This window comes from Stegastes partitus, unplaced genomic scaffold (genome assembly GCF_000690725.1).
Source record: "Stegastes partitus isolate 25-593 unplaced genomic scaffold, Stegastes_partitus-1.0.2 Scaffold766, whole genome shotgun sequence".
NCBI classification, from domain to species: domain Eukaryota; kingdom Metazoa; phylum Chordata; class Actinopteri; family Pomacentridae; genus Stegastes; species Stegastes partitus.
The window spans coordinates 76087-92578 of NW_007578497.1; the positions used below are offsets into that span (position 1 = coordinate 76087).

Below are 16492 nucleotides of genomic sequence, written 5' to 3' on the forward strand. Positions count from 1 at the left end.
CCATCAGGACCCCTGAGCTTTGGAACAACCTGCCCGAGGAGATGAAGCTGCAGAATCAGTGTCTTCTTCCTAAAACCCTTTTATATAGACTTGCTTTTGTCTCTTTGACTCTCTCTGACTCTGTTCTATGGCACTTTAGTTATTTTATACGGCTCGGTTGGTGTTTGTCTATTCATTTATTTAAACTGATTTTTTTTTTCTTTTCTTTTTTTAATCTTTTATCTTTCACTTGTTGCGTCTCTGGTCTTTCCTCTTTCTATCTGGCCTTATTGACATTCAGTTGTAATAATATCTTCTTGGTTTTCGTGATTGTTTTAAAAAAAAAAAGTAAGGGTTCAGATAGTTTCATCATTTTATTTTTATTTGTTGCAAACATTTAAAATAATACCATGTATAATTGGGGGTGAAAAACAATGATAGTGAACTTCAGAGACTTTTTTTTTTTTTTTTTAAATTAAGTGGAAAATACCAACATTTTTGCCACTTCTGGTCATGACTGTGATTCATGACATTTCATACAGGCTCAGAAGTTGATGAAGTGCCTCACACATAATCCTCTAAACGATGTGTGTTATTGTTGGCATTGTGTTTGCTGTGAGACGAAGAGAAAAAAACAAAAAAAACGCCACCAGCCAAGATGATTCATCAGAGCAGAATACGGAAGTGAAAAGGGCACCTCCAGAGTCTGTCTTTTGTTTTTTCGTTCTCACAATGAATCATCCATTAAACTTCTCAGAAAGTCTTGGAGATGTTCTCTGGAAGTTTTTTTTCTTCTCCTGCTCACAGCTGTTGGATAAATGAAGGAGCTTTTGTCGGTTGTTCGCGCTGCAGCGACGTTTCATCCGCGGTTATATAATCCAGTTTCAGTTTGAGGAATGCCGCTCCCGACTTGTTGCCATGTAGGTCTCCGTACATGCGTATTGGTGTTTGCAGTGTAAAGAGTTGCAGAGTCATGTTGGTGCAGAAATTCCTGCCCGCCGCCGCCGCCGCTGCTCTCTTTGGACTCCGGCCGCTGGAGACGCAGCGCAGCGACGCGCAGTTGTGCCTTTGACGCAGGAGGAGGACGACGGATCCGCCGGTTCCAGTCCCCCCTCCAGGAGCAGGACGCAGAGAAAGCTTCCACCGGAGAAACACCCTCCCGTGGCTGGACGGCTACTATACTCTCCCCCCTGCTGCTGCTGCGGTTTCTGGTGTGATTTCGCAGCTGTCGTTCAGGTTGGAGGTGAGTGAATCCGCAGCTGTTAGAAAAACGTTTCAGCCTGAAGAAATCACAGCGATACGAGACGCTTCTGGTGAGTTTGTGATCTGAACGCAGAACTCGTGACTTTACTTATTCATGTACAAAACCTCTCCACGCTCGGTGTTGACCACTGGTTGATTTCCTCAGTGGCGCGCAGACGCCTTAAAGGGAATTGAAACTTTTGCGCACTGTGCAGGTCTGTAAGTCATATAAAGGAGGCTGAGCGCCAAATGGAGCAAATGTGGTGGGTTTTTGTGATTTGTTTTTTGCTCCTCTTCACACAGAAACATCCTCATGAATGAAGAATCTTCTGAAAAGCTCAAATCAATTAACAGACTGTTCACATTATACGATTTTTAAACAAAAAAGCCAAACATTCCTCAGGTCCAACTGCTCCTGTCTGAGTATTTTGCTTAATTTTGGAGTTTTTCTGTGTTGGTGGCAAAAAATATAAACGTCTGAAGGCGACTCTTTGTTGTCTGGAATTATACATTTGAGCAATTTTCTTGATTATTGATCAATAATAAACCAGAAAATGAATTTAAAATACTTAACCAATGCCCAAAGGGACACACTATGACAACTATTAGTCCCAAATCAATTTAATATCATATAAAATTTAAATATATATATACATTTCTCACATTTAACAATCTGCAACCATCAAAGCTTTGCTATTTTGGTTTAAAAAGGTTAGTTTTCCAACTAGTTGCACCTTAATTTCACACCAATCCACTAAAAAAAGATCAATAACTGCTTTTAATTTAGAGAATTCCTGCTGAAAAATATGTTTAGAATTAAACATTCAGCATTAAAAAAAAGGATATAAGTCAAGATTGTTAGTTCAGCAGAAAATCTGTCTGCATCAGTTCTTTATTTTTAAAAGAAGATTCCAGAGTTTCACTGTTTTAATCATTTTTCCGTGATAGTATATTTAATATTTTTTTAAATTTTGGATTCTTAGTTAAACCATAATGTCATTTTAAATACGTCCATTTGGAATTTGGGAATTTTTATGGACAGTTTTTTTACAACTTTCGGACACGTGATTGATGAAACAGCAAATAATCAGTTATAAAAAATATCATTAGTAAAAAAAAATGAGTAAATTACCAAATGACACAGCAAGCACCAAAAAGTCAAGAATAATCCTTCATTTTCTGTTGTTCTGTTGCATTTATCAGCACGTCATCAGTTTATTGTGAAACCAAACGCTTCTGTGCACACACACTTCTTTTTTTTTTTTCCCAGATAAGGAGGTTTTAATTTCTATTTAATTAGCTCACTGTGTGTTTAGTTGTTCTGATACGCTGAGTGTGTGGTCAGGAGGACCTCTTATGTAACTCTAGTGTTCTTGGATGTAAGCGGGGCGACACCGTGGACCTGTCTGAGCCTCGGCCATCGTTTCTAATACACGACTCCAGGTGTGATGTGGCACTTTTTTTTTTTTTAAGTCACCTGCAACCTTTGACCTGAGAGACGCGTGAAAGATGACAACGCAGGAGATCTTATGCCACTGCCGTTGCAAAACATTTCAAAACACGTGTTGTCATTACAGCTCAGCACTTTCGGACAACATGTTTAGTAAGGTTCAGACTCTTTGCTAAAGTGCAGTCGTACGTGCGGCTCGACGCTTCCTGCACAGGACGGAGTCAGCAGATTAATGTGCTGTCCTGTGTAAGTAACCGTCTGTAAATGGTTAACTCTTCTTCTTCTCTCTTTTTTCTGTTGTTGTAAGTTCTGCACCGAGCCGGGCCTCTGATTTATGAAAAGCAAACAGCTCTGGTGCCAAAGTCAATGAGTTACCATAATCCTCTCTTTGTTTTTCATGTCAAAAGTACAATTTTCACGTGACCGATACCACAGAGAAATCACTCTTTAACTGAATCGTGGGGTTGTTTTTTTGTCAGTAATCTGCCTTCTTCTTAATTTCAAGCAGCAGTTTGGGAACTAAATGTGACCAAGCTGTGCCGCCGCCGTCGCTTGTGGTCCAGTTTTTTGGTCAGACGGGCTTTAAAAAGTCAACCGAGCGGTGAGACCAAATATCAGTTTGTGTTCTCACAGCGTTACTGCAGACTTGAGCAACGCTTTATAGTAACCGAGCTGTTGCTGTAATTCACTGTTTAACCTCCTTAAAGCCTGATGAGGAGAGCAGCTGATACATCCAAACACAAAGGGCCTTTATGGAAAAGCTAGATTTACTGCATTATTGTCTCTTGCTTCCATTCTCCTTCCTCGAACTCCCTCGTATCTCTTTTCGTCTGAATGGACTCATTTTACTCTCCCACTTTGTTTTTCTCTCCCTCTCTTACTCACTTTGTGCCTCCCTCTTCATAATCTCTCTCTCGGCCCTCCCTCCCTCTCTGTCTGACACTTTTGGTCATATGACTGGCAAACAAGCTGACTGACTGCAGGGTCAGATGTGAGGCTGAGTGGATTTCATTGTGCAACTCCTTCACTCCCAACCGCCTTTTCTTTTTTTTTCTTCACTTCACTGAGTGCAATACTCACAAAACACGGGTGAAAACACTGCTTTTATTCCTTCTGTAAATCATTACCGATGCACGGTTTCGTCACTCAGGATCACAGTTTGTCCTGCTAGGAATCGATCCCATGCTTACGTGTTTATTGATTCCCTGCACAGATAAATGCGCTGTAGCTAACAGGCAGGATAACAGAAGCCTTTCCTCGCTCTGCGGCTCAGGAGCTGATTCGTTCTGCTCGGAGCTGCAGCGGCGGGTGACGCTGAGGAATGCAGGGATTTCATGTTTGTTGGTCAAGCAGTTGGTGCAGGTTTGTATCAACAGGCTCGCTGCAACAGTCCAGCGTGTTTTCACCCTTATTTCCCCGCTTTTGTCGGTAATTCTGCAGCGTTGCAGCTTTGAATTGATTGCAAATGCTTTTTCAACTCAAATAAAATGTAAATAAGAAGCAGGTATACAGGTTTTTGATCAGGATCAGGCGAAACAAAAACAAAACAAACACTTCAGGGTAACGCAGCCAAACACATACATTTATAAAGTACATAAGAAACCAGAGGACTTTTATTTTGAAAGTAACGCTTTACCCTTAGATGCAACAATGCATTCAACAGCGACCGGTGTTTTATACCTTAGAATTGGGGCTTTTTTTTTCGACTCTAAAACTGGGAACGATGAGCTCACGCATCCGCTGAATCTGTTGCGACAAACATAATCATCTCCACCACATGCACAAACTGTGTTGTGATCTCAGTCTGCAGCAGCACAGCGGCTCGTCCTCTCGTCTGGTGCAAACACTTCGTAATCATGGAGGAGCCACGAAGGGAAAACACAGGAGGAGGTCCAATATCAAGCCCCAAAACCAAGCAAGCTGTGAACCACGATGTGATGCTTTACAGTGTCGTTGTTGGTTAAAGTTTTAATCAGCTGTGACCAAAGTGTATCAGATTCTTCTTCTTGTTCAGGTTCAGTTTCTGAGTCATTGATGACGCCGTAAAAGTCCAGGTCGTCATAAGTTAAATAACACTAATGACAAACTAATTTATCATAGACGTGAATCACCTGCACATTTAATGAGTCCACTTCTCCAAACAGGAGACGCACAAAAGAGGACAGAAGCAGAAATCCAGCCAACATGACTCAGCAGCAATAATGTTAAATAAGAACAGTTGATTTATGGGAGAATAAATATTTGAAAGCTGCACAGAGAGCCTGCCAGCCTTATTGCTTTATGCTCTGTGTTTTAACTTTGCCGCCTAGTGCCCGAATTTAGCGTTTTCCTTTACATGAAGACATCTGCAGCAGAAATCGGTGCATAAAAATTCACCAGAATGCAGAAAATGACGCGTCCGATGCTCAGAATTTGGTCCCAGCAGCTTGACGTTGGGGTAAGTAGGGACGTGGAAGTGAGTGCGATTCAGAAATACAGCAGAGGAGTTGGCCAGCGACAGCTCCTGGTGTCTGTTAGGAATCCATTCATGCCCTGTGTTGCTTTAAATGGTGTGAATGTGAGTTCTGTGTTTCTTTATCGGCCGGCTGAAGTCTGCAGAGTCTCAGCGACTCGTCTGTGACTCGCTCACTGCTCACAGTTTACTGTTTGAGGAGCCTTTTAAAAAGAGAAGTGAGGAAAGAGAGTGTCAGCCGGACCAAGTATCACATCTATCAAGGGGAGAAACGCTGCGATGATTTGTTGTATGAGTAAACGTCTTACAGACTATTCTGGTCTCTTTTTTTTTTTTAGATAAAATACTGAATACTTTCATGTTTAGCTATTGTGAGGTGATAAAATGCATTTTTTTGTGGCATATGACGGCTAACTGAATGTAAAAAGTAAAAAAATTTCACCGTTTCTCAACATTTAGACTAAATAATCACTCAATTAATTAATAAAACAACCGACAGATGAATTATTAATGAAGAAACTTGTTATTGCAGCTGAGTTTTTGGCATATTTAAAACATTTCTTGCATCAGAAATGTCTTTAAAAAAGCCAAATATTTTCTGGTTGCAGATTCTCATGTGTGATAAGTTGTGACTTTTCCTGGTGACATAATTCAATTCAATTCAATTTTATTTGTATAGCGCATATTTACAACAACAAGTCATCTCATAGCGCTTCACAAAGGAAGAGGCAGAAACACCCAACAATCCAAAACATTTGGATTCCCTATAAGCTTCAGCAGTCTGCAACAGTGGGAAAGAACCGAAAACCCCATAATGAATAAAGTCAATTTCTTTCAACATTTCGTTACAATCAGACGAACTGATAACTTGATGAATTACAAAAACAATCAGCAGTTAAATTGAGACAAGAAAATAAATAGTTGTTTGCAGTCGAGTTTTTGACACATGAGGGGGAAAAAAATCCTGAATCCACACTGTGTGAAAATCAGAAAAAAATGCCAAATATGTTCTGGTTTCAGCTTCTCAGATGTGATGCGTTGCTGTTTTTCTTTGTGACGTAATGCATGAAGTCCATTTTTCATTTAACTTTTCATTATGGTCAGATGGAATGATCACTTGATTAATTCAGAAAACAGTCGGTATATAAATTTATTCTAAAACAAATGTTTACTTTCAGCCGAGTTCGGCATGTTTGAAAAATATCGTTAATCCCCACCATGTAGAAATGACTGTTTCTGACATTTTTGGAAAAATAAAAGTCAAATATTTTCTGTTTTTTTTTTTTTTTTTTAGCAAATATTTTATTGACTCTCTTGGTGACATCATGCATAAAGTCTTTTTCCCATTTTTTTTCTTTTACATATAGACTAAATGATCTTTTGATTAATTAAGAAACAATTAGAAAATACATTATAACTCAAAAATATTTCAGCCTCGTTTTTGGAGCAATATTAGTGTAAAAATGTCATTAATCAATGCAATTAAACCATCAACCTCAGAAATAAGAACCATTTTGCCAGGATTGGGTTCATACAGATAAACTACTGATTTGATTTCAGGATCAATACCAACAGAAGTAAATAAACAGTCCATCAGAACGTAAATGGAATAAAAGCGGAAGACTCTTTATCATAAATGATCCGTTTACAGACTGGATATGATGACCTTCCGCTTGAGGAGGGTTTCTGAGGAAAATCACTCCCCCACATGAGCAAACATTACAAATACAACGACAGTTTCCTTCAGTGGAGCCTGAAGCTGCTCAGAGGAATCCGTCTTTTCTGTTTCAGCTGCAGGGAAGTGAAACCTGAAGTGTGTGACACCCACATTTACATACACATCTACATGCACGAGGGATTTTGATTCGATTAGCTTCTTTTGAAATCACTAAACATCTCTCAGCTTGCTTGACTTTCTCTGTGTTTTTTCTCTCTCCTTTACAGGATAAGCTCCGCTCCAGACCCGGTTTAAAGAAATCTCTGCTGCGACACTACTGATTGCATTCGCCGACCACTTCCTCTTCTGCTGTGGACCTCCACATGGCAGAGGACTGCAAGAAACATCACAATGGATTACTTTCAAAACCCTGAAACTTGTAAATTGTGGACGAACGGTCATTTAAAGAATCGTGGTTTGACCGGCTCTGTGGAAACTGTCTGATCCTGACGTAGACGCCGTCAGTCATGTCGGAGCCTGGACGTATGAATGACGGAGCATCGAGTGGTTCACCATCAGTCTGCAAGTTGGTTTCGCCACCACGTTCGAGCAGAGAAACACAAGGCAGGAACTCATTCTTTGCAGCAACTGGCCTGCTCTGCCTGATCACCAATGGATAATCCTCGTGTGCCTCATTCTTTTGGAAGTATCTACTAACTGAATAGATTTTCTTGTTAGATTTTAGGCAAAAATGGAGAAACTGAAGACATCTGCTGGCTGGAGCCTTGACATTTATGAGTTAAAGACCAAAGGAATTTCCTCTGTTAACAGTCTGACCCCAATGGGATAAGAACTAAAAAAAGAAAACCTTGAACTGTACGAGACTATACGACTGAGCAGGGACCGATCCCTAATTACTGAAAAACCAAATCTGGAGTTACTACGACACTTTCTCCACAATGCATTGTTCAATGAAGAAGAAACGTCCAACGCGCGATTCGGATTTCTCGGCTATCGTGGTTCCCTCGATGCACGGGTCCGGATGTCTGGACTACACTGTGGAGACTCACGCTTCCAGATCCCTGAAGGTCATGGACGAGTTCAGGCGGCATGAGATGCTGTGCGACCTTGTGCTGCACGTCACCTACAAGGACCGGACAGTGGACTTCAAGGTGATTCAGAATAATCAGAATAAATTCATATTTAAGTACCCTTAACCCAAGACAGGACTTTGGGGGTCTTTTGGACCCCAGGCCATTTGGTTTAGGTGACAGGTATTGTTTTTTTATTTTTGAAGATTTATTTTAAATATAAAAAGAGGAACATTTGTCCTGCATTTGGAACCAAAAATACTTGTCAGAAAATGTGTTAAACATCGTATAAAAGGACCTGTCCAGGTGAACCTGCCTTTGCCCTGAGTCAGCTGGGATAGACTCCAGCCTCCCTGTGACCCTAGTGAGGATTAAGTGGTGTATAGATGATGGATGGATGGATGGATGGATGGATGGATAGTATAAAAGTCTATAATGAATACCAACAAATATTTTGCACATATTCTTTCTTGGGGTCCAATGAACCCCGAAAGACCTTCTACGTATGCAGGGTTAACGTAACCCGAGGACAGTTTTTGGACAAAACAAACTACTATAACAATAATAAAGCTAAATACACACATAAACTAAAGCTGAACAGTTGAACAGGATGATATCACGCTACAGTACAAACAAGAATTAACAACAGCTGTGTCTCTGGTGATCGTTTGGGGCTTGTTTCGATATTTCGTTACATATTCCAGGTTTTGTGCGTGTTTAAATTTGTGTTTATAACATTTATTTTTAGCGACAGTTACAACAAACGCAGCTAAATGAATGAACCCAGTTGTTGATGAAGACGGACTAAAGAGGCTATTTATTTAACTATTTTCATTACTTTTGATGAATGATTCACTTTTACTCAATTTTTCCGCAAAAAGCCAAACGTTTCCAGGTTGTACTTCCTTCAGTGACGTTCTGCTTTTTGCTATCAAGATAAGATAAGATCAGATAGAACTTTATTTATTTCTGTCGTGCCAGATATCGCGAGATAACAGTAACATGAGAATAAGCTAAGAGGATTAAATATAAAGTGTGTAAGGAGTGTAAACTAACTGCAGCAGTTTAAAACAAAACTATAATAAGAAAGTAAAAAGTAATCGTGGCAGTGATGTAATAGAGTGATGTAGTGAACGATAATGAGATCCTGCACATGAAGCTGTGTCGTAAATATAAAGTGCACGTGCTGCTTTTTATGAAGGAGAAATCGATTCATAAAAAGGGATTACGAGACTGTCTGAACAAAATGACATATTTAAAAATATATCTCCAGGCTTTAGACATTGGTGATGGATATTTTGTAATTGCTCTGTGACATTTTATAAGAAGGTAAAATCTGTGATGGTTATTTGGAGGCGTCTCTTATCAGCTTCCAGGTGATCCTGCTGCAGCACCGTTTATGGATGGTTGTTATATTATGTGCCTCGGCAGATTAACTTTTTTTGTTAAGGTTGGTTTCAGAGATTGTTTGCTAAAATAATAATAATAATAATAATAATAATAGTAAAGCTTGTGTTTTGTGTTGAGCTAGTAAGCCATCTTTAATCACTACATTAGAGGACGCACCCATCTCATTACCGTAAAAGCATTTGGAAAACTGGAAATGTGACATGCAGAGCAGCAAGACAAACGATACTGATAGCTCCCAGGTAGCTTAATGACCCTTGATTTACAATTTGATTCTAGCTCATATTAATTTAGATGTTCAGGTACAATTCAACAGTACCTTTGTGTTTTAATTTACAGTTTTCATTTCACTGCTTTAGGAAAGCAAAGAATAGAGCAATGATTCAGTTTGTGCTGAAGCAAAGAATAATAAAATGAAGTAGGTAGAGATAATTAAATCTAAAATAAATTAGTTTTTTAAAATAAAAACTTTTTTAACAAGTAATGAGGGGTTAAAGGAAAATACAAACCTTTTCTTTTTACATGATCTAATCCAGCCTGTGTGTTCATTGTTTACTCGGCCTGTTTTTCATTCTCATCAAGCTCACTTGTCTTCCAGGTGCACAGGGTGGTCCTGGCCTCCTGCAGCCCCTACTTCAGAGCCATGTTCACCAGCAGCTTCAAAGAGTGCCGCGCCTCCGAGGTCACCCTGCGCGACGTCTGCCCCCAGGTGGTGGGGAAGCTCATCGACTTCGCCTACACGGCCCACATCACGGTGGGAGAGAAGTGTGTGCTGCATGTCCTCCTGGCTGCCATGAGGTAAGCTCGCTCAGACAACAGCGTGCTGAGAGAAAATCCAGAGTCATTGAAAACAGCTGCAAAGTAGCATTCAGAGATTCAAGATTTCCCACTTAGACGTATAACTCATCTGCGTTTCAGTGGAGAGTACACAAGCAGTCATTTTTTCATTTCTCTGATCTCTCCTGCAAGGTACCAGATGGAGGACGTGGCCAAAGCGTGTTGCGATTTCCTCATGAAACATCTGGAGCCGGCCAACGTCATCGGCATCGCTCGCTTCGCCGAGGAGATCGGCTGCACGGAGCTGCACCAGCACAGCCGAGAGTACATCAACACACACTTCAGCGAGGTGAGCTGCATGAGCACACACACACAGTGACGTGCAACTCTGGTCAAGTTAGGTTGCTTTGTTTTGCCAAAGCAGCTGCTCTTGCAATGCAGCGTTTCACGCAGCGTGCATGTGATTGGGACAGGCTGTTGCATCACAACGTTGCGCCTTCTGCTTGGACTGTGTGAAACGAGCAGTCGTGGGTCGAGGCTTAAATCTAAGGATGACTCTGCTTCTGCCATCAGCTTTGGAACACTGAAGAGATAAAGATGCAGAATCTTCCTTTAAATCAGCCCTTTTTTATAGACTTGCTTTCATGTGATGCCATCGATCATATTAGTTTGTTTTATTCTGTTACCTTTTATTTGATCTATTTACTCTTATTGTCATTACTTCTACTAATATTCACACTATCTGACCCTTGTTTTCACAGTTTTACCCTCTACTTTCTTTTATTCTACTTAGTCTTTTTCCTTAACTTGATAAAGCATTTTTGGTATTGATTTAATTTTGAAATACCATTTATTACATTTTGCTTCTGTGGTCTTTTCTCTTTCTGTTTTCTCTCCTTCTTTTGCGAGACACTGTGATGTATCTGATGCACTGAGAGCTGTGAGTCAGACAAACATGATTGTTTCCATGCTGCAAAATAAACCGGATGTATTTGGACATTTGGGTGTTTTTTGGAGTACAATCTATTTGGACGTACTAAATATTTGTGAAGACACATTTTCACTGCATTGCCCGGAGTGAGCTCAAGAACTGTTCCACTGGAAAAATCGCTCATTGTTGTACCAGCGACTCCAAACATATCTGAAAGAAGTGTTTGGTTGCTGGCCTGCAATGCTACACCCATGTTTTTCCAGCCGTCAGTGGCATTAAGGCTGACGTTAGCTGTGACGAAAGCTGCTTTGTTGTGCAAAGAAGCAGAGCTGATTAAAAGTTGTCAATTGTCAGGTCTTACATAAATCGGCTCCTTATCGCTAATGCTGTAAATCATGCAAATTCACACCTGCGGTCGGCATTGTTAGCAAGTTTTTCCTGCACTGATGGGCGAAGCTTCAGAGAAAGCTCATTTGGGTCACAAAAATTACATGCAGCAGCAGATTCCTTTATTCTAAAGGTTACTACAGGTCGTCTGCCAGTCTTCTAATCATCATTTTCGTCATCTGTGGTTTCATATTATTTCCCTTTTTTTTTCTTTTTTATATACCTGCTCACTATTTTTTTCCTGTCTCCTCCGGCTGCTCTTTGCAGCAAAGTAACTGTCGTGCTCACATCCAGCTCTGCCTTTCAGATCCTTAACTGACTTCTCCTGATCTGGTACTTTGCACTCACTTGTTGCCAGTCTGCTCTCCGTCAACGTCAGCCTCAGCGCTCGCAGCTCGGCGCTGAGGTCAGACATTGACGCCCGAATCAAAGCTCCTGTCAGCAGCTTTTAGCACTTTTTCATTCTGACAGTACATCATGTGGACACTGATTGCAGGCAGTAAGTCATGAAAGCAGCTACAGAACGTCTTTATGTGGTTTTAATGCATCGCTAATTCATCTCGCTGGTTAACACTCTGCTTTGCATCTTTCATACTGAATATTTGCTGCATTCACATGTCCTGATGACTGCTGTAAAAGTGCAGCCGCAGTGTTTAACACATACCTCAAACCCAAAGACCACTCATCTGTCTTCAGGATAAACTTGGCACCAGATCAGCACTCATTCTGTCACCTTTTTTTTTTTTTTTTGACATAATGGAAACTATATTCTTAAGTGTGTTCTCTGAATCTGTGTCACTCTGATTAATGGAAGCAATACTTCAACAAGATGTTTGTCTAAATACGACGTGAAATGTCAGCTGCGGCGTCTCTCTCTGTTCCAGGTGACCAAAGAAGACGAGTTCTTCAGCCTCAGTCACTGTCAGCTGCTGGAGCTCATCAGTCAGGACAGCCTCAAGGTGCTCTGCGAGTCGGAGGTGCGTGGCAGTAAAATGACGAATTAAACGCGATTGACAGCCACGTAGCAGCCAGCGATATGTTATTATATATGTTATTTTGGGCAAATACATTTGGGTTAAAGCATAAGAGTGTTGCCCTGTGTTGTCAGATGTTGACCAGCAGTCGAACCAATGCAGTCACAGAAAAATGGAGAAGTAGTTAAAAGTATTGGAGTTTTAAACAGTGAATGTGGTCTGTAAAATCTGAGTTTCATTGTTCTTGTTATTGTAGCAGATTGTTGTGTTTTACACCAGGCCGGTGTCGATGGAGAAACTCAGACGAGCTCAGGGGAGAGGCATTAATAAGATCTTTTTTTTATTTGGGGAAAAATCTCTGAGTCACTTGTCTCTGCAGGGAGAAATAACAGAACTTTTATTGCATGCATAAGTTTTTATAATATTGGCAAACCTCAGTGTATCGTTCCTCCTAAAAGGGCTCCAAGTTTTGACTGAGTCCAAATCACAGCCGATAATGCTGCAGCTCTCCGTTCGTCTGATTTAGTCTCACTTTAAACAAGGAAACTAAACGTTTCTAATGTAACTGCACCAAAGCTCGACACATTTTCCTTTATGTTTGTTGAAAAAACGGAGACTCGGTCCAACAGTTTCCTTCTGTCACGGCTCATCGGCGTCTGATTAATTACAATAAATCCAAAAATAATCACAGGGAATATTATTAGACTTTAATTTCTAAGAAAAGCTGAACATAACCTCAACACATCAGCAAGTTATGAGAATATCATTTGCACTCGACACCAAATTGTCTCTAACAATTAATATCATACATTAGATTAGGGGCTGCAGGGTGGTGCAGTTGGTAGCACTGTTGCCTCGCAGCAAGAAGGTCGCCAGTTCGCGTCCCAGTGGGGGCACCAGTGGAGTTTGCATGTTCTCCCCGTGCAGCGTGGGTTCTCTCCGGGTTCTCTGGCTTCCTCTCACACAGTCCAAAAACATGTTGAGGTTAATTGGTGATTGTAAATTGTCTGTAGGTGTGAATGTGAGTGTGCTTGGTTGTCTGTCTCTAAGTGTAGCCCTGTGATAGACTGGTGACCTGTCCAGGGTGTCCCCTGCCTTCACCCTGAGTCAGCTGGGATAGACTCCAGCCCCCCATGACCCTAATGAAGAGTAAGCGGTGTATAGATAATGGATGGATGCTGATATGTTGAATTTCTTGTCAGGTGTATAAGGCCTGCACAGACTGGGTCCGCTGGGACACGGAGGGCAGAGCTCAGTATCTACATGCCCTCCTCAACGCTGTTCACATCTACGCTCTGCCTCCCAAGTTCCTGAAGACCCAGCTGCTGTCCTGTCCCATCCTCAGCAAGGTAAACCAGCCTCGCAGCATGTTTTTTTCTTCTTATGGAAATGCTTACAAAAGATGTCCTCTTCTGGTATTTGATTCTAGAAGAATGAAGCCGTACATTCACCAGTTATAATTCTCCAGTAAGTAACCACTTGGTTGCCCACTTTTTTACACTTCTCACCTTTCTTTTAACTTCAGGCCAATTCCTGTAAGGACTTCCTCTCTAAAATCTTCCAGGATATGACGCTCAGGAAGCTTCCTCCGGCGCCTAACCGTGGAACCCAACTCATCTACGTGGCCGGCGGGTAGTTATCTCTCAACAACGTGCATTACTAGCTGCTAACGTTTAGGGAGCTGTTACTGATATTGGTGGTGACAAACTAACAACGCTTTGTCCTTGTACTGAGCTCAGACTGAGTTTTATCATGTTGGATGCATCACATGAATCCAGAAAGTGACTCAGTCTGCCACCTAGTGGATATTAACAAGATACACATTCTGTTTTTCTTACACAAGAGTCCTGCTCTCTGTTCTTAAACGCCTTTATTTAGCAACGCAAACTGTATTATTCTCAAAAGCAAAAAAAAAAAAGTATCCCACGCTGCCTTTTTGTTCACACTTCCTCTTTAAATCTGCAAAGTTTCAACCACAAATGATCTTCTTTGGCTGCACACCTGTTGGTGGTGGTTTCCAACTTGCGTGGTTTTTTTTTTTGAACATGTGTGTTGAGCTCGCCTTGACTTACGTAACGGTCATGATGTTCTGTGTCACGGACCAGTTTTATGGGATAATGCTGTTATGGAGCCACAGATACAGTCCAAGGTTATCAGTTTGTTTTTGATTGGCTTTTGATTTTCACATGAACTCCTTTGTGAAATTTCAACGACCGTCTGACATGAATACATTCAACATGTTGTACTTCTGTATGACCAGATCTCGTACACTTTATAAAGAACATGTCTGAACTAAAAGCAAGCAAAGTTTTCTTTTTTACATTTTTATATAACTATCTGAACCCCGAGCAGTTTGTGGGCCTTTTTCTTATTGTCGTTTTTGTCACTTTTGTGTCACAGAAGGCTTGTTTACAGTGTAAAGTCCTGCACCTCTGTGAAAACAGCAAGAAGCAGAGAGAACTCAAAGACGTCTCAGTTATGCTGGAATAAAACATCCAAAGTTTATAAGTTTTAATATTTATTTTTACAAAAATTGCAAAAAATAAATAAATAATAATAATTAAATCAACATTACCAGTTACAAATTCTGGACAAACGTGTCTCTACATACTATAAATATTCCTACTGCTTGAGTTTTTACAACTTATACAATTGAGTAGTTTGTCACACATCAGCTCTAGATATTCCACCACGCTGAATGCATCTTTCAACAAATTGCTGAAACCGTCTGATATTTAAGGATGTTTTATTTCCACTTGATCTCTGGTATCGTCTCCTCTCTGCTTCATGTAAACACAGCCTGCATTTCAGTTGTGACGACGTTTTTATCACGAGTGTTGCTCACGTCAGTCATCAGTTGAGCTGAGGTGCACAGAATTTTTTTTTTTTTTTTTTTAACCAAACCTGGTGCAAACATTTTATTTTTGTTTAAAGAGACGTATAGAATAAAATCACTTTTGATAAAATGTGATGATTTTAAGCTGAGATTTGGTTGAGTTTCTGAACAGAACTGCTTCTCACAGATAAGAAGTTCAAGGACCATTGGAAATGTAAAATGTGATTCTTTCTGGGGGTTTGTTTTTCATTTCTTGCTGTGATAAATTGTGTAATTTTGGTAATTTTTTGACTGGAACAGTTTCATCCTGCCTTCAGTTTATTTGTTCTGGGTCAAAGACGCGCTGCAGCAGCTTTGTATGTCGGGTCATTTTATATAAAATCAACTAAATCTGAAAAATGTTCGTCCCAAATCCTCCTCGTATCGTCTGGTTCTGTGTCTGCGGTGACTTTGTTTCTTTCTGGGTTTTTTTTTTATTTATTTCTGGCTTCGATAAATTGTGCAATTTTGGTAAATTTTTAAAGATAACACACCTTTCATGCTCAGACGGTTAAAATGATGTTCCATACGCTCGGTACAAACTCATCATTCACGCTGGACATTGATCTGATTAACTACAAACTCACTGTTTCTTCTGTTCAGATACCGGCAGCATTCTCTGGCCTCCATGGAGGCCTTTGATCCCAGGAGGAATGTCTGGATAAAGCTGGCAGACATGGGGACTCCGTGCAGCGGTCTGGGAGCCTGTGCACTGTTTGGACTGCTCTACACTGTGAGTCACATCAGGCACTGGTGGAGGGAATGTTAATCTCTGAACAACTTGAAGCCTCAGTTCAGTTGAGTTTTGTCTACATGGGAGTAATTCACAACATAAGTCACATAGTAAGGTTAAGAAAAACCCAACAGTTAACTTGGAGAAACTTCCTGTTAAGAGGTAGACATCAGTGACAGAACCAGACTCAGGCCTCCACCTGTTGAGGTGAAAGAGGGGAAAGAGAAACGCAGCGAAGACGAGGGCATGTTGGTGAGGACAGGAATCAGAAATGTGCAGCTATGAGTAGAGGAGAGAGGGCAAAACAGAAACTATGGGAGGGAAAATTAATGACATGCGACGGTGTCATAAATGCAGGAGGAGGTGCTCAGTCACAGGACGTCCACCCAGCAGCCGAGCAGCAGAAACAGGGGATGGTTCAGGGTCACCTGAGTTGGCAATAACTTTAAGCTTTATCTAATCTTGAAAGTAGAGAGGGTGTCTGAACCCAAACTGGAAGCCGATTCCACAGGACAGGAGCCTGATAGCTGAAAGCTC

At 40.8% G+C, this 16492-nt stretch overlaps 1 protein-coding gene across 3 annotated transcripts in view; it reads left to right on the forward strand.

Annotated features, from left to right (window-relative positions):
- The first annotated feature begins 364 nt into the window (after positions 1 to 364).
- Positions 365 to 16492, forward strand: part of keap1a (kelch-like ECH-associated protein 1a) — a 22730-nt gene continuing 6602 nt past the window's right edge. The window contains exons 1-8 of one of the 3 annotated variants that reach the window (XM_008291867.1): positions 365 to 1292; positions 7068 to 7952; positions 9877 to 10076; positions 10248 to 10404; positions 12258 to 12350; positions 13550 to 13696; positions 13873 to 13979; positions 15826 to 15955. In XM_008291867.1, the coding sequence (XP_008290089.1) occupies positions 7740 to 7952; positions 9877 to 10076; positions 10248 to 10404; positions 12258 to 12350; positions 13550 to 13696; positions 13873 to 13979; positions 15826 to 15955 (1047 nt within the window). In that variant the 5' untranslated portion in view covers positions 365 to 1292; positions 7068 to 7739. Of the gene's footprint in view, positions 1293 to 6906; positions 6937 to 7067; positions 7953 to 9876; positions 10077 to 10247; positions 10405 to 12257; positions 12351 to 13549; positions 13697 to 13872; positions 13980 to 15825; positions 15956 to 16492 lie in introns of those variants that run through there. The other 2 variants (XM_008291866.1, XM_008291868.1) reach the window with 2 other exon arrangements.